Source organism: Nerophis lumbriciformis, linkage group LG17 (assembly GCF_033978685.3).
Source record: "Nerophis lumbriciformis linkage group LG17, RoL_Nlum_v2.1, whole genome shotgun sequence".
Classification (NCBI taxonomy): domain Eukaryota; kingdom Metazoa; phylum Chordata; class Actinopteri; order Syngnathiformes; family Syngnathidae; genus Nerophis; species Nerophis lumbriciformis.
In genome coordinates, this window is record NC_084564.2 from 24,182,501 (window position 1) to 24,207,047 (window position 24,547).

Here is a 24,547-nt window from a genome sequence, read left to right on the forward strand (position 1 = left end):
AAAAGCTTTATAACCTCACCATACCTGCCAACTTTTGAAATCAGAAAAACCTAGTAGCCAGGGTCCAAGGGCCGCAGGCCCCGGTAGGTCCAGGACGCAAAATGATTATTAGCATTCAGACAGGTTAAAATGTTGCTAAAACCATCACTTTTCTATCAGTCACAGTGACTTTTCAAAACAAAAATATTACAGCAAAAATCATATGGGTTGATTGACATGTTTATTCTGTAAGCTAACTTCAATAGTTTGAAATTATTTTGACAGTTAATGCCAGTTATCCTGTCAACCTTTCACAAGACTTCAATTTGTTAATTGAAAGTATAAACAGTATAAACACTTTTTACAGTAAACAAATGGTAAAACAGTACTAAACAATTCCATTAAAAAAAAAATTGGTGTCATTAACTTTCTGTCCAAGCTTGTATAATCTACTGCCTTGTTCAATTGTAAAAAATATTCTGTGCCTAAAATTCACATTTCTATCACAATTATCATACTGTAAACATGGTAAGCTAACTTCATTAAAATTAATAGTCCTGTCAATAGCATGGAATTACAATTCAAATGTAGTTTTTTTGTAAGCCTTTCAAAAGAATTCAAAATATGAAAAATTAATGAAAATTAATTTAAGCCATCAGACACTTGAAAAGTGGCTCATCACATCTCTAATGTAATCAATTTAACTTTTCAACAGAAATAGCACTGCAAAAATATTAAGGACATACTTCTGTATTTTGGTAGTTATGCTGTCAACATTTAACAAGATTTCTTCAACTTGGACTTGTTTTAAATGTTTTATGCCACTTCAAGTTGTCAAAGACGTGCTGTGAAATACAGCCGACAAGATTGCGCACCAAACACGAAGCAAGGCCAAAGCGCATGCATGGTGCAGGAGAACAAAGGACTTCTTTCATTTAAGGTTTGTGATAAACCATCAAACTCATTCGTAAAAAGGACTCTATAGTAATATAAAGCGAGTTTTTCTGGACATTATCATGCAAGAAAAGTTTATTTTTGGGACCGCGATCACCGCGTAATGATTTTTAAAGGTTGCATTACAAACATTTAACTGTCCCATGTGATCAGCCAGTGCGATTGGAAGTCCATGCTCAATTATTGCCTCCGTAAATAAAACTTCGGCATTTATCACATCCAAAGAATCTGTTTGGGCGACGAAAAACGTTGAAAGTTTTCCACTTGTATCGCTAGCAACGGCATTAGACTTGTGTTTTTTTGTCCCAACATGGTCTTTTACATCGCTAATTCCTCCGTGTCCGATCGAAAAATCTTGTCTGCACAAGGTGCAATTCGCGTAGTTTTCACCCTTTTTTTTTTTTTAATTAATGAAAAACCGTATTTTTTATCACTGCAACCGTAACCCGGAATAGGTTGATGAAAACCGTACGAATTACGGGAAAACCGGAGTAGTTGGCAGGTATGCCTCACTAATGCCTTGCATCGTCTATATTAGATATATAACAACGGGCGGGTGCGGGCGGATGGCGGGCGGGTGCAGGTCTGATCAAATGTTACATCGGGTGGATGGCGGATGGTTGACGACTTTCTGATGCGGTTGCGGATGAAATAATTGCCTATCCGCGCATCTCTAATATATACACACACATATATATATATATATATATATATATATATATATATATATATATATACACACACACATATATATATATATATATATATATATATATATATATATATATATATATATACATATATATATATATATATATATATATATATATATAGATATACACACATATATTTGTATATATATATACATATATATGTATATATATACACATACATACACACATAAACATATATATATATATATAGACATATATTTATACATATACACAAATATATGTGTATATATGTATGTCTATATGTGTATAAATATGTGTATATATGTATGTCTATGTGTATATATATATATATATATATGTCTATATATGAGACACAAACACGACACAGAACAAACCAAAAGTAGTGAAACAAAAATGAATACTATCAACAACAGTATCAATATTAGTTACAATTTCAACATAGCAGTGATTAAAAATCCCTCATTGACAATATCATTAGACATTTATATATATATAAAAAAAAAAGTGGCTTACACTTGCACTGCATCTCATAAGCTTGACAACACACTGTGTCCAATATTTTCACAAAGATAAAATAAGTCATATGTTTGGTTCATTTAATAGTTAAAACAAATTTACATTATTGCAATCAGTTGATAAAACATTGTCCTTTACAATTATAAAAGCTTTTTACAAAAATGTACTACTCTGCTTGCTTGTCAGCAGACTGGTGTAGATCCTGCTGAAATCCTATGTATTGCATGAATAGAGAATCCTTTTGAATCTTGGCAAAAATCTTAGCCACCCGATTAACAATTGTAATAGGAAAACTAATTCATACTGACCAAACTGGCTTCACGGAAGGTCGACAATCTTCAGACAATACAAGGAAATTGTTTAATGTTATTTACTATGCCAGAAGTCTCCCTTATCCCACAGCAGTATGTACTGTTGATGCGGAGAAGGCATTCGACCGCATAAACTGGTCATTTATGTTTTGCACGTTACGTAAATTTGGATTTGGAGATAATTTTATACAATGGATTAAGATGCCTCCTCTCTGAGCTGCCACCTTACCGTGGTAGAGGAGTTTGCGTGTCCCAATGATCCTAGGAGCTATGTTGTCCGGGGGTTTCTATGCCCCCTGGTAGGGTCTCCCAAGGCAAACTGGTCCTAGGTGAGGGATCAGACAAAGAGCAGTTCGAAGACCTCGATGAAGAACAAACACAAAGGACCCAGATTTCCCTCGCCCGGACGCGGGTCACCGGGGCCCCCCTCTGGAGCCAGGCCCGGAGGTGGGGCACGATGGCGAGCGCCTGGTGGCCGGGCCTGTCCCCATGGGGCCCGGCCGGGCACAGCCCGAAGAGGCAACGTGGGTCCCCCCTCCAATGGGCTCACCACCCATAGCAGGGGCCATAGAGGTCGGGTGCAGTGTGAGCTGGGCGGCAGCCGAGGGCAGGGCGCTTGGCGGTCCGATCCTCGGCTACATAAGCTGGCTCTTGGGACGTGGAACGTCACTTCGCTGGGGGGGAAGGAGCCTGAGCTAGTGCGTGAGGTGGAGAAGTTCCGGCTAGATATAGTCGGACTCACTTCGACGCACAGCAAGGGCTCTGGAACCACTTCTCTTGAGAGGGGATGGACTCTCTTCCACTCTGGCGTTGCCGGCAGTTAGAGGCGACGGGCTGGGGTGGCAATTCTTGTTGCCCCTCGGCTCAAAGCCTGCACGTTGGAGTTCAACCCGGTGGACGAGAGGGTAGCTTCCCTCCGCCTTCGGGTGGGGGGACGGGTCCTGACTGTTGTTTGCGTTTACGCGCCAAACGGCAGCTCAGAGTACCCACCCTTTTTGGATTCACTCGAGGGAGTACTGGAGAGTGCTCCCCCGGGTGATTCCCTCGTTCTACTGGGGGACTTCAACGCTCATGTTGGCAGCGACAGTGAAACCTGGAGAGGTGTGATTGGGAAGAATGGCCGCCCGGATCTGAACCCGAGTGGTGTTCTGTTATTGGACTTTTGTGCTCGTCACAGATTGTCGATAACAAACACCATGTTCAAACATAAGGGTGTCCATATGTGCACTTGGCACCAGGACACCCTAGGCCGCAGTTCCATGATCGACTTTGTAGTTGTGTCATCGGATTTGCGGTCTCATGTTTTGGACACTCGGGTGAAGAGAGGGGCGGAGCTTTCTACCGATCACCACCTGGTGGTGAGTTGGCTGCGATGGTGGGGGAGGATGCCGGACAGACCTGGCAGGCCCAAACGCATTGTGAGGGTTTGCTGGGAACGCCTGGCAGAGTCTCCTGTCAGAGAGAGTTTCAATCCCCACCTCCGGAAGAACTTTGAACATGTCACGAGGGAGGCGCTGGACATTGAGTCCGAGTGGACGATGTTCCGTACCTCTGTTGTCGAGGCGGCCGATTGGAGCTGTGGCCGCAAGGTAGTTGGTGCCTGTCGTGGCGGTAATCCTAGAACCCGTTGGTGGACGCCGGCGGTGAGGGATGCCGTCAGGCTGAAGAAGGAGTCCTATCGGGTTCTTTTGGCTCATGGGACTCCTGAGGCAGCAGACAGGTACCGACAGGCCAAGCGGTGTGCGGCTTCAGCGGTCGCGGAGGCAAAAACTCGGACATGGTAGGAGTTCGGGGAGGCCATGGAAAAAGACTTCCGGACGGCTTCGAAGCAATTCTGGACCACCATCCGCCGCCTCAGGAAGGGGAAGCAGTGCAGTGTCAACACCGTGTATGGTGGGGATGGTGCTCTGCTAACCTCGACTGCGGATGTTGTGGATCGGTGGAGGGAATACTTCGAAGACCTCCTCAATCCTACCAGCACGTCTTCCTATGAGGAAGCAGGGCCTGGGGAATCTGTGGTGGGCTCTCCTATTTCTGGGGCTGAGGTTGCCGAGGTTGTTAAAAAGCTCCTCGGTGGCAAGGCCCCGGGGGTGGATGAGTCCCGCCCGCAGTTCCTTAAGGCTCTGGATGTTGTGGGGCTGTCTTGGTTGACAAGACTCTGCAACATCGCGTGGACATCGGGGGCGGTACCTCTGGATTGGCAGACCGGGGTGGTGGTTCCTCTCTTTAAGAAGGGGAACCGGAGGGTGTGTTCCAACTATCGTGGGATCACACTCCTCAGCCTTCTCGGTAAGGTCTATTCAGGTGTACTGGAGAGGAGGCTACGCCGGATAGTCGAACCTCGGATTCAGGAGGAACAGTGTGGTTTTCGTCCTGGTCGTGAAACTGTGGACCAGCTCTATACTCTCGGCAGGGTCATTGAGGTTGCATGGGAGTTTGCCCAACCAGTCCACATGTGCTTTGTGGACTTGGAGAAGGCATTCGACCGTGTACCCCGGGAAGTCCTGCGGGGAGTGCTCAGAGAGTATGGGGTAACGGACTGTCTTATTGTGGCAGTTCGCTCCCTGTAATAATCAGTACCAGAGCTTGGTCCGCATTGCCGGCAGTAAGTCGGACACGTTTCCAGTGAGGGTTGGACTCCGCCAAGGCTGCCCTTTGTCACCGATTCTGTTCATAACCTTTATGGACAGAATTTCTAGACGCAGTCAGGGCGTTGAGGGGATCTGGTTTGGTGGCTGCAGGATTAGGTCTCTGCTATTTGCAGATGATGTGGTCCTGATGGCTTCCTCTGGCCAAGATCTTCAGCTCTCGCTGGATCGGTTCGCAGCCGAGTGTGAAGCGACTGGGATGGGAATCAGCACCTCCAAGTCCGAGTCCATGGTTCTCTCCCGGAAAAGGGTGAAGTGCCATCTCCGGGTTGGGGAGGAGATCTTGCCCCAAGTGGAGGAGTTCAAGTACCTCGGAGTCTTGTTCACGAGTGGGGGAAGAGTGGATCGTGAGATCGACAGGCGGATCGGTGCGGCATCTTCAGTAATGCGGACGCTGTATCGATCCGTTGTGGTGAAGAAGGAGCTGAGCCGGAAGGCAAAGCTCTCGATTTACCGGTCGATCTACGTTCCCATCCTCACCTATGGTCATGAGCTTTGGGTCATGACCGAAAGGACAAGATCACGGGTACAAGCGGCCGAAATGAGTTTCCTCCGCCGAGTGGCGGGGCTCTCCCTTAGAGATAGGGTGAGAAGCTCTGTCATCCGGGGGGAGCTCAAAGTAAAGCCGCTGCTCCTCCACATCGAGAGGAGCCAGATGAGGTGGTTCGGGCATCTGGTCAGGATGCCACCCGAACGCCTCCCTAGGAAGGTGTTTCGGGCACGTCCGACCGGTAGGAGGCCACGGGGAAGACCCAGGACACGCTGGGAAGACTATCTCTCCCGGCTGGCCTGGGAACGCCTCGGGATCCCCCGGGAGGAGCTGGACGAAGTGGCTGGGGAGAGGGAAGTCTGGGCTTCCCTGCTTAAGCTGCTGCCCCCGCGACCCGACCTCGGATAAGCGGAAGAAGAAGATGGATGGATGGATGGATGGATGGATGGATTAAGATGCTTTATATACAAGGCCCATGGCATCAGTCAAAACCAATAATCATATTTCAAAACCTTTTTCGTTAAAAAGGAGCAAAACAGGGATGTCCTGCATCTGGATTATTATTTAATTTGGTTATACATACATACATATATATATATATATATATATACACAAATATATACATATATACACATACATACAGGTATACATATATACATATACGTACATACATATACTGTATATATACATATACATACAGTATATGTATAAATACATATATACACATATGTATACATATATATGTATATACGTACATATGTATATATAGACACATATGTATACATATATATGTATATACATACATATATATGTATATATACACACACACATATATAAACATATATATACACATATATACAGACATATATACATACATATATATACATATATGTATATATATATATATATATATATAAAAATTTATATACATATACAGTATATACATATACACACATATACACAAACATATATAAATACATATATACACACATATATACAGACATATATACGTACATATATGTGTATGTATATATATATATATATATATATATATATATATGTGTATGTATGTATATATATATATATACACATATATATATATATATACACATATATATATATACAGACATATATACATACATATATGTGTGTGTGTGGGTATATACATTATGTATATACTGTATATATATATATACATATATACATAAACACATATATACACACATACAGTATATATATATATATATATATATATATATATATATATATATATAAATTAGAACTCCTCCACGTCGGAGAAAGAACACAAGTTTGACTTTTTCAAGGCTGACTTAAGTAAAAGAAGGTGGCAAACACTGCAAAAAAGCTGAATAAATTAAGGAAATAAGACAGGACTAGATTTCAGGATAAAATACTAATAACTAATAAAATTATCCGTCCATGCAGTTTGTAAATTTTACTTGATTAAACATCCTAAATTAGGATTGTATCTAGACTTTTAAAATAGAAACAAGTATTGTATTATGAAAACAAGCATTATTCCGATTGCAACTCTTAAATTAGGCATCCTGGGGATGTTGCAGAATCTTTAAACGAGTGTTGTTATTTTCTCAATTTTAACATTTTGTAAACTAAAATAAACAAAATATAATTATTCATGCTAAAATTAAGATTATTCTGTAAAGTCATTGGCTACAAATAAGTAAATAGCTTTTTCTAGAAATACACTTTAAATCTTGGCTAATGGCAAATAATTTGCAGCGCACAAACCGTGATTGGATGAACATTTAAAGAAGAGATGTGGAAAAATAAGCATAAGACTCCAACTCGTGTTATTAAAATGGCATTTTTCCCCCTTAGACTTGTGACTAAACAGCAGTTGAATCATTTCAAACATTTCTTTGCAAAACTTTCCATCCATTTACTCATCTTATAGTGGAAACAAGGCAAAGTGTGCACAAGCAGCACATGCACGATAACAAGTGCACATTAGCATTTCCTCCGATCTATTGAGTTTGGATGGGACAGGCCATGTCTGGTCTGAAGCCATTAAGCCATTAAGCTTCAGACCATCTTATTATTATGTGCTTCCTGAGCACATGAACGCTTCTATCCAGCCTTTTATCATTCAGTGCACTCAAGGATGGAATATCTGTACCTAAACATAGCAACCACTGATGCACAAGATGCACTGCAAATACAACCACACTAATTAACTCAGTGCTAGATTAAGATTGCAGGCCATTAATGACATCCAGTTGTTGCACAATGTTGTCTCGAGGACATTCGGAACAGGACTGATGTCTGTCTGCATAACAATAAGGCGTCCCGCAGGTAAGCCGCGCTCTGACCGTACATCTCCGTCGGCAATCAGCGAACCGAGCGCCATCGATTTATTTAATGGCGTCGGGTCATTAATATGTTTGGCACAATCAGAACGATCCTGGAGAGACACCTCAAGACGCAGTATTCATAAAACATGAAAGCGTCAGCGAGCTACATTGCATGTTAAACGTGTGCTTGGCGAGCCACACAATAAATACATCAGAAACTGCTCATTTGTGGACAATTGGAGTTTCATCTTGGAAAGTTGTGCACAGGCTAAAGTAGCCCACTGTAATTAGTTATTGTTTCAAATGTTACTTACAGTGAAACATGGTGAAATACATACATACATACATACATCTTTAAACACTCTTTGGCACGTTTTCCAAGCCAAGCACCCCAAAAATGATGGATAGATGGAGTTTTACATAACTTGTGGAAAATTATGATTTTAATCAATTTAATTAATTATGATCAAACTGGTCCTAAACGTACCTTGTTATTGTGCAATACTAAGGATATTAAGATAACAGTATTGTGCCGCTAATCGCTAGCTGGCAACTAGCGTGCCAATATCTAACTAACGAGCTGACATCTAGCTAACGAGCTGACAACTAGCCTGTTAATCACTAGTGGCAACATGTGCGCTAATCGCTAGCTGACAATTAGCGCCCTGAACGCTAGCTGACAAATAGGATGTTAACTGCTGGCTGACAACTACAACACAAATATTTGGGCTTGAACTCAACCCTCTGTCAGTGGGTCCTGGATTTCCTGACAGGCAGACCACAAGTGGTGAGAGCAGGGAACTGCACCTCATCACCCATCATCCTCAACACCGGTGCCCCCCAGGGCTGTCTTCTGAGCCCCCTCCTCTATTCACTCTACACACATGACTGTGTGGCTAAAAACACCACCAACTCCATTGTGAAATTTGCTGACGACACAGCTGTGGTGGGCCTGATCTCCGGTAACGATGAGACGGCCTACCTGAGTGAAGTGAAGAACCTGGCACTGTGGTGTCAGGAGAACCACCTCGCCCTGAACGTCAGCAAGACCAAGGAGATCATAGTGGATTTTTGGAGACGGGGGGGCAAGGAACTACAGTGCACTCAGCATAGACGGGACGCCGGTCGAGAGAGTGACCCACTTCAAATACCTAGGAATGACAATATCAGAAGACCTGTCCTGGACCACACACATAGACAACGTGGTGAAAAAGGCACGACAGCGTCTCTACTTCCTCGGGATACTCAGGAAGTTCAAGCTAAACCACAAGATCCTCAGAAACTTCTACTCATGCACAACAGAGTGTGTCATGACTGGAAACATCACCTCCTGGTTTGGGAATAGCACCGCACACAACCGCAACAGACTGCAGAGAGTGGCCAGATCAGCCGAGCGCACCATCGGAGGTGTGCTCCCGACCATCTGCAACATCTACACCAGGCGGTGTAGATCCAAGGCCAAGAGGATAGTGAGGGACTCTAGCCACCCAAGCAACTGCCTCTTCTTACTGCTGCAGTCAGGCAAGCGCTACCGGAGTCTCATGGCCAACACGGAGAGACTCAGGAGGAGCCATCAGACTGCTCAACTGCACCGCTGAATCACACTTATCACAATTGCACAAAACCGCACGCACAAGAATCACTTTACTTACCACTGTAATTACCGGACTACAATACTCTTCATTCAATGACTGTAAATAATGTAAAAACAAGAGTATAAAGAAGTCATACTGTTCCATTACCTCTGTTCATACTACTGTCACTACTCAACTGCCAAAAGAACTGTAGACACCTTAATAATTATTACTTCCTATACTGTATATACTGTTATACTATTTGACAATGCACTGGTATTGTATGTGACTACTGTACTTTTACTTGTACTGATACTTCTACCATAACTACTGGGACTTATTGTGCAACTTATTGTCTTGTAAATAATGTACATCAGAGCTATTCAAATGTTTGTATTTTTTGTATTTAGTGTATTAGATTCAGCAACTATTGTTTGGATCCCACTGTACGCAATATCTGAAGAGCATGGAAAAAAGCATTTCACTGTGGTGTACTCTGCATGTGACGAATAAAACCTTGAACCTTTTAGTTGAAAACTAAAGCACTAATTGCTAGTTGACAAATAGCATGCTGATTTATAGCGGGTAACGAGAGTGCTAATTTCTAACTGACAAATAGAGCGCTAAATGGTAAATAACGCGCCAATTTCTTGCTGACAACTAGGGTGTTAATCACTACGTGACAACTACAGCGCTAATTGCTATCTGACAACTAGAACTCTAATTCTTATCCGGCAACCAAAGCACTAATTGCTAACTGACAACTCGGGCAAAAATCGCTAGCTGACATTTAGAACTCTAATTCTTATCCGGCAACCTACCAATTACACTAATTGCTAGCTGACAACTAGCGTGCTGATTGCTAGCTGGTAAATAGAGCGTTAATTGCTAGTTGACAACAAGCATGCTGATCGCTAGGTGGTAACTAGAGCTGACAAATAGCACAGTAACTGGCACCTTGCCCGCCAATTTCTAGCTGAAAACTGCCGCGTTGATTGCTAGCTGACAACTACAGCGCTAATGGCTAGCTGACAAGTAGAGCATTACTTACTAGCTGACAACTAACGCGCTAATCGCTCACTGACAACCAGTGCGCCAATTGCTAGTGCTCTAATTGCTAGCTATTTTAAATACCAACATGAATATATATATACATATATATATATATATATATATATATATATATATATATATATATATATATATACACTTTGGTTGGTTTAAATGTATTTCAAACATGTATACAGCAGAGGTGGGACCAAGTCATTGTTTTGCAAGTCACAAGTAAGTCTCAAGTCTTTGCCCTCAAGTCCGAGTCAATATATATATATATATATATATATATATATATATATATATATATATATATACATACATATATATATATATATACATACATATACATATACATAAATATACATATATATACATACATACATATATATATATATATACTGTACATACATACAAACATATATATATATATATATATATATATATATATATATATACATATATATATACACATATACACACACACACATACATACATACATATATATACATACATGTATATAGATATACATACATATATATATATCTATTAATGTATAAATACATATATATATATATATATATATATATATATATATATATATATATATATGTCTTGTCTGGACCTCTTTTCCACCACGGGGACTTTTGTTTTTCACTTTGTTTCATACATGTGTATGTATATACAAAGATGTATATACATACGCGTATATATACAGTATATATACATACATGTATATACATACACATATATATATACATACACGCATGTATATACATACACATATATATATACATACATGTATATACATACACGTATATATATATATACATACACATGTATGCACATATATACATACATGCATATATACATACACGTATATATATATACGTACATGTATATACATACACATGTATGCACATATATACATACACGCATATATACATACACGCATATATACATACACACACACACACAAATAAATAAATATACATATATATATATATATACGTATATCTCTCAAATATACGTTTTTTGTGAAGTTGTACAATTATATATATATATATATATATATATATATATAAATTAGCTGAACAGCGTGCTGAGGACATCGATTCAAGTGCACTGTATGGCTATCTTGCTTATCAAATTGGCAGAGTAGCTCGCCCACGGTCTACTACAAAAGTAGTGGAAGAGCAAGCTGTCGTCCCCCTACTCTACCATCTTTAATAGTAACAGTAATTCAGTACTGTATTAGTAATATTCAAATATTAGCTTCGGCCCACTTACTGTTGCGAAGATTTCCAGATGGTTAGCCTGCAGACGACGCTTCAAGTTGGTTGTATTTTTACCGAAGAAAAATGAGCCACGGGGTTTAAGACGTGTTTTGTTGTCTACCGTGTCTAAAGTGAAGTTTGTCCAAATGTCTTCTCTTCTCTTCTCTTGTATTGTATGGATGCGTGTAACAATACACTCTTGCCTTCCCAGAATATTATTCTTCCTCTCCCGGTTTCGACGCCTTTTTAAGGCTCTTAACATACACGAAAAGGTGCGCCAAATGTGGTAAAAATTAGGAATTAGGCCCTCCCACCAGTTTCACGTATTGACGCGAAAATCCCAGGAGACATCCATCATGACACACGTAAAAGTCTCAAGAACCCACGCCAGAAAATTAACAGGAAGTCGGCCATCTTGGTTTCCATCGGCCATTTTTCGGCCAAAGAAAGGGGTCGTATTTTAAACAACTCCTCCTACGGACTGAAACCAATAGAGCCGCGGTTAAAATGACGGATACTCGACTTTGAGGCGGTGATACATTGCCAACACATTTTACCTACGCGATAAGATGGAAACTTGGATGGTCGCAAAACACGACACATTATTAACTCGGTTCCACAAGTTCAGACCTTAATCCTAATTGGTACAAATGATGATGATGTCAACTTGAAGTGGCCCATGGTGGCCCACTTGTTCGTAGTGGGCGGAGCCTGGTGGCAACAACTGCATCCCGCCATCAACCATTAAACGATCTTGACTTGGGTATAGATCAAGCCTGGGCAATTATTTTGACTTGGGGGGCCAAATTTAGAGAAAAACATGTCTGGGGCCGGTATATCTATTTTTAGGAACACTAATACAAAACCTCGCAATACTGTCTGATTGAATGCTAAAAACGTTATAACAGACCGCCTTAACAACGGAATGGAATTTGACATCTTTTTACTGAATGAGACATGAAAATAAAGAATGTGGGATTTACAATATTATCTATGAAGGATAAAACACTGAATATTGACAACATATGAACGTCACACCCCCTCTCGAAACGCAACAAACAGCGAAATATGAACGCGAAGGGTAAAAAAAAACTCCACCCACAATCTGATACATCACTTAACTTTAGAACTTTGTTGTAAAAAGTAAAAATCTCCTCTCCTGTTCTCGACACCCACATTTCAGGCTGGCCACTCTGGAAACACTCTGTGGAAACGCTCCCCACCCACACTGCTTGGTGCCTCGTCTGAGCTGCTTTGACTAAGATTACCATAGTAACTAATTAGATTACCATAGTAACTAGTATATCATGCAAAAGCGCAGATTCCAACCATTGAAACACTTTGTATAGTTCAAGACTTACGGTCATTTGAAAACATCATAATGTCGGCTACAGTTTCATCAATCAATCAATCAATCAATCAATCAATCAAAGTTTATTTGTATAGCCCTTAATCACAAGTGTCTCAAAGGGCTGCACAAGCCACAACAACATCCTCGGCTCAGATCCCGCATCAAGGCAAGAAAAAACTCAACCAATGGGATGACAATGAGAAACCTTGAAGGGGACCGCAAAGGACGTCGAGTGGATCTAGTTTAATAGTGTGAGAGTCCAGTCCATAGTGAGGCCAGCAGGGGTTTCGATCTTAAAGATCTAAAAACATTATTTATGAATGTCAGAATGCCAGATTGAAAAGTTTAAGGCCCGTTAAGCTTTTCAATCTGGCATTCTGAAATTTTGAAATAATTTTAGGAATAATTTTAATTTGCCCAGGTCTGCTTTATATGATCGGATCTTCCTCCAAACTGTCATGAGGCTTGAAGGTCCGGGTCCGATCATGCCTGGTTCTGATTGGATTCCCCGCCCCTTTCCCACCTGCAACTGCAATTTAATATATTCCTACCTTGTCCCACTCGCCTAAAGACGACATTTAAATGAATAATAATAATAATGGATTAGATTTTATATCGTGCTTTTCTATTATTAGATACTCAAAGTGCTCACAGAGAAGTGGGAACCCATCATTCATAGCCGCAGCTACCCTGGGGTAGACTGACGGAAGCGAGGCTGCCAGTTTGCGCCTATGGCCCCTCTGACCACCACCTATCATTCAAGGGTGAAGTGTCCTGCCCAAGGACACAACGGCAGCGATTTGGATGTCAAGAGGCAGGGAGCGAACCTGCAACCCTCAGGTTGATTGGATTTCTTGTCTGTCAACATTTTCGTCTCGTTTTTCATTGGTTGACTAAATTGTGAGTGAATTTCGTCACAGTTTTAGTCAACGTGCATTTGTTTTGATTAGCTGTCCTATGTTAGTCAGGGGAAAATAGGCCGTTGACGCGCGTTTTTAGTAACACTTGTGACGCCCACAACCTTGTGTGACCCGCAGGCTCGGTGAACGCCACGACGGCGCCCAACTGGACGGCGTGCGTTAAGATAAACGACAACACCGTCAGCGACCTCCTGATGACCACATACATCGTGGCCTTCATCTTGGGCTTGACCTTCAACGTCCTCACCGTGAGTCCCATCTGGCAACAGGTGCGCAAGGAAAACGTGCTGGGCATCTTCCTGCTGAGCCTGTCGCTGTCGGACATGTTGTTCATCTTCACCATGCCGCTGTGGATCAACTACTACCACCAGGACCACAACTGGAAGCTGGGCGTCACGTCCTGCAGCGTCGTGGGCTTCTTCTACTACTCCAACATGTACATCAGCATCTTGCTCCTCTGCTGCATCTCCGTGGACCGCTGCGTGGTGGTCACCTACCCGCTGCGCTCCAAGACCCACCGGACGTCACGCTGCGCCTGGGCCCAGTGCGCCGCCGTCTACGTGGCGGTGATGGCGCTGCACGTGATCGTGCTGGTCAACGACAACCTCGCCGACGCCCACGACGACGCGTACAGCAACGACAGGTGTTACGAGACCTACCCCTTGCAGGACCGCATCGCCTTATTCAACCTGCTGCGCGTGGGCGCGGGCTTCTTGCTCCCCCTGCTGGTGTTGGCCGTCAGCTACTGGAGGGTGCTCGCCACCGTGGCACAGAGTCCTGGCTTGAACGCGCAGGTCAAGAGAAAAGTCCGCCTTCTCTGCTTCGGCGTGATCGGCATCTTCTCCTTGTGCTTCGCGCCGTACCACGTTCTCCTCCTGGCGCGCTCGCTCGTCTTCTACACCCGCGACCACGCCAGTTACTGCCAGTTCGAGCAGAAGATGCACTTGGCTTTCTCCTGCACGCTGGCCTTGTCCAGCCTGAACTGCGTGATGGACCCCGTGCTCTACATGCTGCTCAGCAACGGCGTGCAAGAGGAGGTGAAAATGTGCTGCAACCGGCATAAAAGGACAGGAGCGGAAGAGTGCGCTCTGGCCGACCACCGCCGAGGAAAGACCAACAACAATTTAATCTGAATGTCTGCAGGATAAGGAGTATTTACTTGCTTTATCAGCCACATAATCACATCCTTGATGTCGCCATATTTGTCCGCAGCTCTCATATCCTGCGCAGTGGAGAAGACAAGGATCACCCAGTGGTCATTTGCCTGACATGTTGCATATTGGCAGCATCTGTGGATTCTCTGATGGGTTTCAAAATTGCATGGTGATAAGGAACAATCGTCCTTCTATAACAGAAGTATAAAGGATGCAGGGGCCGCTCGGGTCCATTTCGGACATTACAGGGGAACGGCACTTTTGCCTATGCTTCACAATCATTATGAAAGCCATAACGACAGATGGATTTTAATGCATTCTAAATTTTTAATAAATGCGATTAAAGGTCTCATTGTCATAACAGTCAGCATTAAAATGCTGACTGTTATGATGTCCATGTATTCATTTAAATGTGAATATTTTAACATCCTAATGACAGCTTTAGAATGCATTAAAAAAAAATACATCTGCCGTAATGATTGTGAACGATAGGCAAAATTCCTCCAAAAAAAGTGAAGTTCCCCTTTCACGACCTTGCTGGATGACCCAATTAGGAATGTACAAAATGAGGGGGAAAACACTGGAAACAAACTAAATAAAAGGGCAATTGCACTTAAAAAAATGTTTGCCTATTGTTCACAATCCTTATGTGAGACAAGAAGACAAAAGTTTGTTTTTTCCGCTTTTTAGCATAATAATCGGATTGTTGGAGGTGGCTAGCAATTAAGCTAATGGGAGCAATCAATTCTTCCTCCAAATCAGTTTAAAAATACATTCAAAAACCGTCAACAATATTTCTTTTAAATTTTAAATAAATGCGATCAAAAGTCCACTTTAGTGTTGTCCCGATACCAAAATAATTTCGATACTTTTCTAAATAAAGGGGACCACAAAAAACATGCACTAATGGCTTTATTTTAACAAAAAATCTTAGGGTACATTAAACATATGTTTCTTATTGCAAGTTTGTCCTTAAATAGTGAACATACATGAAGACTTGTCTTTTAGTAGTAAGTAAACAAACAAAGGCTCCTAAATTAGTCTACTGACGTATGCAGTAACATATTGTGTCATTTATCATTCTATTATTTTGTCAACATTATTAAGGACAAGTGGTAGAAAATTAATTATTAATCTACTTGTTCATTTAATGTTAATATCTGCTTACTTTCTCTTTTAAGATGTTCTATCTACACTTCTGTTAAAATGTAATAATCACTTATTATTCTGTTGTTTGAAAGTTTACATTAGTTTTGGATGATATCACAAATTTGGGTATCAATCCGATACCAAGTCGTTACAGGATAAGAAATTGGTCATATTCAAAGTCCTCATGTGTCCAGGGACATATTTCCTGAGTTTATAAACATAATATAAATTTAACAAAAACGAAAGAAGATGTTGTGATGCCAAAAAATATTGACGTAATCATAGTAGAATCGACTAGATACGTTTCTGTATTTGGTACCATTACAGTGGATGTTAGTTGTAGATCCACCAATGGCATTTGTTTACATTGTCACGGCGGTGAGCTACGGTGTGTAGTGAAGCATGTTTAGCTATTCCTCGTCCTGCAGGGTTGATACTTGTAAGAAACGTACTTTATTTGTCGCCATGGAGGCGAGGATTAGTGATTTAGAAGTAGCTAAAGCACTGCTGACTGGGGCTGGACTCTAGCCGCTAGCTAGCTAGCCAAGTCTTAAAGCACTCTTCCTGAGGGCGTTTCAGTGTTACAACTTCACCTTTATCTTTAGTTTTTAGGCCAAAATGCGTTCGTGTATATACACACATTGACTGTTTGTAAGTACTCTGTGATTGTGCGCGACCGAACATGCTTGTCTGCTCGTAAACCAGCAATGCCACGTTGTGACGATGACCGGGGGGTGGTGGACCGGAACGTTTCAGAGCCAGTATACTACCGAATATGATTTATTAGTATCTATTAGTATACTAATACCGTACAACCCTAGTCCACTTACATATGGAGCCGCTCTATTCTGCCTATAAAGCCCTTAAAAAACATCTCCATTGAGGTTTTATGTACATGATGTAAGTATAAATGTAATGTATTAACAGTCACTTTTATAATATAATAACATTTTATATTTACGGATTTTGCTAAATCGCAATAATTTCAAAAACGCATGACCACGTTTCCTTTGTTTTTTCCCCCCCATCATCCCTGATTATTACTCACTGCAGACTTCTTGAGAGCCAACAAACATAATAAAACATCACTTACTGTACAAAGTCTGCACAGTCTGACTTTTTTTGATGTTCATATATTCATCTAAATGTGATTATATGAACATCCTAATGACAGCATTAGAATGCATTAAAAACAAACAAAAAAACATCTGTCGTAATGATTGTGAACGATAGGCAAAATTCCTCCAAAAAAGTGAAGTTCCCCTTTCACGGCCTTGCTGGACGACCCAATTAGGAATGTACAAAATGAGGGGGAAAACACTGGAAACAAATTAAGGGGAACTGCACTTTAAAAAAAATGTTGCCTATGGATCACAGTCATTATGAAAGACAGATGGATTTTTAATGCATTCTAAATATTAAACAAATGCGATCAAAAATCTGCTTACATATGGAGCCGCTCTATTCTGCCTATAAACCCACTTAAAAACATCCAAACACCTCCATTGAGGTTTTATGTACACAATGCAAGTTTATATGTAATGTATTAACGGGCACATTTATAATCAAATTTTTTATATTTACGGATTTTGATCAGCATCACCACGTTTCCTTTTTTTCATCACTGATTATTACTCACTGCAGACTTCCAGAGAGCCAACAAACATAAAAAAAAACATCACTTACAGTACAAAGTCTGCTGTCATTAGGATGCTGACTGTTATGATGTTCATATATTCATCTGAATGTGAATATATGAACATCCTAATGACAGCATTAGAACGCATTTAAAAAAAAATACATCCATTGTAATGATTGTGAACGATCCAAAAAAGTGAAGTTCCCCTTGCACGGCCTTGCTGGACGACCCAATTAGGAATGTACAAAATGAGGGGGTAAACACAGGAAACAAACTAAATAAAAGGGGAATTGCACTTAAAAAAAAATGTTGCCTATTGTTCACAATCCTTATGAGAGACAAGAAGACAAAAGTTCCCCCCCCCCCGACTTTTTAGCATAATAATCGGTTTGTTGGAGGTGGTTATCAGTTAAGCTAATGGGAGCAAACAATTCTTCCTCCAAATCAGTTTAAAACTACATTCAAAAACCGTCAACAATACTTCATTTGCGTTCCGTAACCTGTGTAACAACCAAGCTGTAGCGACGTTATTGAAAGAGTGAACACTGGGGTACTCTTTTTCTAGCGTACTAACCACGGTATTAGCCGTCAAAGCTAGCTATGGCAAGAGATCAGCTAGCATCTACGTCAGCACCAAACGCGTTTGGTGCGATAGAACACCAATCTGTACCGACTGAAAAAACATGAACAGTCATATTACAGTATCTGTAAAGTATTAGCCCATATTTCATGTTTTTTTTGTACACAGCTGGGCTAGCCAGAAAGCGTGTGTACCGTAGTTGTGCTAACACGCATGGCGTGCTACGTTCAGCCTCGTAACGTAAACGTAGACCAATGAAGTAGAAATGATCCAGATCACTCCCAAAACATAAAACGCTTGTTCCTTTTCCATTTTTGATATTTTTCTGAAAGTGTCATCATAATCCGCCAAAATCTTTTGAGCTATGTTGATGACTAACTCAGTGTTTTTCAACCACTTTGCTGCGGCCTAGTGTGCCGTGAGATACAGTCTGGTGTGCCGTCGGAGATGATCTAATTTCACCTATTTGGGTTAAAAATATTTTTTGCAAACCAGTAATAATAGTCTGCAAATGATGTGTTGTTGTTAAGTGTCGGTGCTGTCTAGAGTCGGCAGAGTAACCGTGTAATACTTTTTCATATCAGTAGTCGCTAATTGCTTTGTAGATATCGGGAACAGCGGGGGCAGTGTGCAGGTAAAAAGGTGTCTAATGCTTAAACCAAAAATAAACAAAGGTGTGTGCCCCTAAGAAAAGGCATTGAAGCATAGGGAAGGCTATGCAGAACGAAACTAAAACTGAACTGGCTACAAAGTAAACAAAAACAGAATGCTGGACGACAGCAAAGACTTGCTGTGGAGCAAAGACAATTTACATCCAAACATGACATGTCAATCAACAATGTCCCTACAAAGAAGGATAAAAACAACTGAAATATTCTTGATTGCTAAAACAAAGTAGATGCGGGAAATATCGCTCAAAGGAAGACATGAAACTGCTACAGGAAAATACCAAAAAAAGAGAAAAAGCCACCAAAATAGGAGCGCAAGACAAGAACTAAAACACTACACACAGGAAAACAGCAAAAAAAACCCTCAAAATAAGTCAGGGTGTGATGTGACAGGTCGTGACAGTACACCTACTTTGAGACAAGAACTATAGTGATGCATGCTTGGTTATGGTTTAAAGTCATACCCAACAATGGTGACAACAACTTTTTACTGTCAACTGAGTTTCGTGTTTAATGATTTCTGCTGGTGGTGTGCCTCCACATTTTTTCAATGCAAAAAATGTGCCTTGGCTCAAAAAAGGTTGAAAAACACTGGACTAACTAACTGACAAACCCCAGCGAATACATCAACTCCTGGCAGAGGTAATAATGATGATACAGACAGCAGCGGCTTTAGCTAGGGGTGGTCCAAGGGGCGCTGCAAGGATGAGGGGGGAAAAGATTGCTATTTATCAGTCCGGATATGTAGCAAAAGGCTCCACACGACCACTGCACACACATTTTCTTTGTCACATATGCTTGTATTCAAAAATATTGCATGATTATGTCAAAGGAAATAAAAACATGTGTGAGCACAAATCATACACGAGATCTTTATATATCATCACGCAGTTGTCTGACATACCCGTGATTGTTTCATACACTATATTCATATTGTTTTTCCACATTAAAATAAGTCTATCGTTAAGCTCAAACTATAAGTAAGAGATGTTAATTTTATTGAGGTTTTATGTTATGTTATGTTTTATGTTACGATGAGGTTTTATTTATTTATTTGAAAAGAAAACACAAACCTAAACACACTTTAAGGAGTGTTTACTAAAACTGTCTATTCTTATTGGAAAACACCGAGTGGCAGCTAAATTGAATTTTATGCGTTATTTTCCTCGTACAGTGTTAAATAAAAACTCACGCTGAACGTCCTAAGGACAAAAACTGCGCTAAATATGGTGTATATCATTCCACTTTATACAAAAAATTGCATTATTGGCTTTATTTTAACAAAAAATCCTAGGGTACATTAAACATATGTTTCTTATTGCAGTTAAGTCCTTAAATTAAATAGTGAACATACTAGACAACTTGTCTTTTAGTAGTAAGTAAACAAACAAAGGCTCCTAATTAGTCTGCAGACATATGCAGTAACATATTGTGTCATTTTCCATTCTATTATTTTGTCAACATTATTAAGGACAAGTGGTAGAAAATGTATTAATAATCTACTTGTTCATTTACTGTTAATATCTGCTTACTTTCTCTTTTAACATGTTCTGTCTACACTTCTGTTAAAATGTAATAATCACTTAATCTTCTGTTGTTTGATACTTTACTTTAGTTTTGGATGATACCACACATTTGAGTATAAATCCGATACAAAGTCGTTACAGGATCATACATTGGTCATATTCAAAGTCCTCATGTGTCCAGGGACATATTTCCTGACCATATAAACATAATATAAAAAAAATTTTAAACGAAAGAAGATGTGATGCCAAAAAATATCAACGTAATCATAGTATCATCGACTAGATACATGCCTGTACTTGATATCAGGTATCAGGATGTCAGGTGTAGATCCACCAATTGCGTTTGTTTACATTTTGATGCCGGTGAGCTACGGTGTGTAGTGAAGCATGTTTAGCTATTCCTCGTCCTGCAGGGATGATACTTGTAAGAAACTTACTTTGTTTGTCGCCATGGAGGCGAGGATTAGTGATTTAGAAGTAGCTAAAACACTGCCGATTGCGGATGGACGTTAGCCGCTAGCTAGCTAGCCATGTCTTAAAGCATCTCTTCCTGAGGGCGTTTCAGTGTTATAACTTCACCTTTATCGTTAGTTTTTAAGCCAATATGCGTCCGTTCTCCCTTTTCTGTCTACACACCGTGTCTGTTTGTAAGTCCTCCGTGATTGTGCGCTGCCGAACATGCTCGTCTGCTCGTAAACCAGCAATGTCACGACGTGACTTCGGGGTGGTGCAGGACCGGTACTTTTCAGAGACGGTATCGTACTGAAAATGATTCATTAGTATCGCGGTACTATACTAATACCGGTATACTAGGGGTGTAACGGTACGTGTATTTGCATTGAACCGTTTTGGTACGGGGGTGTACCGAACGAGTTTCAACACGGACATATTAAGTAGTTGTGTAAACAATGCACACCGAGGCACAACACACGGCATGCTAGCAGCTAACGAGCTATGATTGACTGACCATACGTCCTCTTTTCACCGGACATGTCCTCTTTTGCGGAGCTGTCAGGGCGGAGTTTCTTAAATGCTTCAAATGTCCGGCATTTTGAGTTAGGGTTGCGTGTATTTTCAATGTACGTTCAGGGTTAAGAAGGGGTTAAAAACAAAACAAATTGTGCGCGCAGCAGCATTCGTGACGGAGGGGCAGAGACAGAGAGAGCGAGAGAGTTATGATAGATAGATAGTACTTTATTGATTCCTTCAGGAGAGTAAATGCGCATGCGTCGCCAGGCTCTGCTTTTTATCCATAGATTTATCAGATTAGATTTTTTATTATCTATAGCAGGTGTGTCAAAAGTGTGCCCTGGAGGCCATTTGCGGCCCACAGCTAATGTTTTAAAGGCCCACGGCACATTCTAAAAATACTATTAAAATAAACAAAAACATAACAAAAGTGAAATAAAAAAGCTTAAAGGTTAAATGTAATTTAGAAAAAGTTGCAATGTTGACTAATAAAACAAAGCTGGTTTTTTTTCTTTCAAACTGTCATTGCTCAAAACATAATATTGAATCAAAATCAATGTTATTATAAATTATTGACCTATCCAAGGTTCCGATTACTTCACATCAAATATTCCACTAAGAAAAATATTTTTGGTGGAAGATTTTGCAAATTTGGTCAATAAATAACCCAAAAATGTATATTTTGTTGTTTTCTTACTGTACCGAAAATTAACCGAACCGTGACCTCTAAACCGAGGTACATACCGAACCGAAATGTTTGTTTACCATTACACCCCTACGTACAGCCCTAACACTATATATTTTTCCACATTAAAATTAGTTTATTGTAAAGCTCAAAATATAAAAGATTTTAATTGTATTTATGAGGTTTTATGTTACATAATGAGGTTTTATTTATTTATTTGAAAATAAATCACAGACCCAAACACACTTTAAGGAGTGTTTACTAAAAAATTGTATTCTTATTGGAAGACCCTGAGTGGCAGCAACATTGATTTTTATGCGTTGTTATTTTTCTCGTACTGTGTTAAAAGAAAACCTCACGCTTAACGTCCTAAGGACAAAAACTGCGCTTCCACTTTATACATTTCTTCAGTCTGAAATGTAAATATAATTTATATTTCGGGGATTTTAACCCTTTAAAAGTCAGTATGTTTGTAAGTATGATTTTTTTTTTATTTTGTTGAAAGAAAAAAAAACATACCCGGTACCTAAGACACATTTCAAAAAGTGTTTGCTAATAATTGATATTTTTATTAGGCCGAGTGGCTCAATAGCTGGCAGTAAAATTGATTTTTGTTATTTTTTGTGCAATGTTCAAAACTCATACTCAAGGTCTTAAAGACATTAAAAAAATGTCAGCTTCCCAAAAACTGCTGTAAATATGGTACATATTGATATTTATTTCCACTTTAGGAAGTACTTCAAGCTGAACTAAACATCTGAAATATTACTTTTATTTTGAGGTACAAAGACCAGAATGTTTACATTGTTTAAAAAACAACAACACTAAAAACAAAAACACATTTCAAAAAGTGCTTACTAACAAATAATATTTTTATTAGACTGAGTGGCTCAATAGCTGGCAGTAAAATTGATTTTCATGTTGTTATTTTTTGTGCAATATTCAAAAGTCAAATTCTAGGTTCTAAATACATTAAAACAATGTCAGCTTCCCAAAAACTGCTGTAAATATGGTACATATTGATATTTATTTCCACTTTAGGAAGTACTTCAGGCTGAACTATAAATCTGAAATATTAATTTTATTTTGAGGTACAAAGACCAGGATGTTTAAATTGTTTAAAAAACAACAACACTAAAAACAAAAACAAAAACACATTTCAAAAAGTTCTTACTAACAAATAATATTTTTATTAGACCAAGTGGCTCAATAGCTGGCAGTAAAATTTATTTTTGTTATTTTTTGTGCAACGTTCAAAACTCATACTCAAAGTCCTAAAGACATTAAAAAAATGTCAGCTTCCCAAAAACTGCTGTAAATATGGTACATATTGATATTTATTTCCACTTTAGGAAGTACTTCAGGCTGAACTAAACATCTGAAATATTAATTTTATTTTGAGGTACAAAGACCAGAATGTTTATATTGTTTAAAAAACAACAACACTAAAAACAAAAACACATTTCAAAAGGTTCTTACTAACAAATAATATATTTATCAGGCCGAGTGGCTGAATAGTTGGCAGTAATATTGATTTTCAAGTGTTATGTTTTTGTACAGTGTTAAATAAAAACTCACACGCAGCGTAACGGCAGCGTTACAAAAACTGCTGTAAACATATTATATGTTGATATTTCTTCCACTTTATAAATTAAACCTCAGCCTGAAAAATATATGTTTTAGTAAAAAAAATAGTTTGGGGGTATTGTTTGTTTACATAGTTTTTTTAATTGTATATTTTTTTTAAACAACAAAGCTTAAGGACATTTTAAAAACATGCTTACTAATAATTTGTATTTTTATCAGGCAGAGTGGCTCAATAGTTGGCAGTAACATTGATTTTCATGTTGTTGTTTTTTAATTACAGTTTTAAATAAAAACTCACACTTCCCAAAAACGTCACTCCCCAAAAACTGCTGTAAATATGTATGACGTTTTTTCCACTTTATGAATTACTTCAGCCTGAAATAGAAATATGACTTATATTTGAGGGGGATTTTAATGCTTTAAAGGCCAACATGTTTATGTAGTTTTTATTTTTTGCAAGAACAACAAAGCATTTAAAAAAGTGCTTA

General features: G+C 39.7%; 1 protein-coding gene across 1 annotated transcript in view; it reads left to right on the forward strand.

The window, feature by feature from the left end:
- gpr184 (G protein-coupled receptor 184) overlaps positions 1-16,701 on the forward strand; it is a 24,330-nt gene extending 7,629 nt beyond the window's left edge. The window contains exon 2 of the mRNA XM_061972095.2: positions 14,220-16,701. Coding sequence (XP_061828079.1) covers positions 14,220-15,235 — 1,016 coding nt within the window. The 3' untranslated portion in view covers positions 15,236-16,701. The remainder of the gene's footprint in view (positions 1-14,219) is intronic.
- The last annotated feature ends 7,846 nt before the right edge of the window (positions 16,702-24,547 follow it).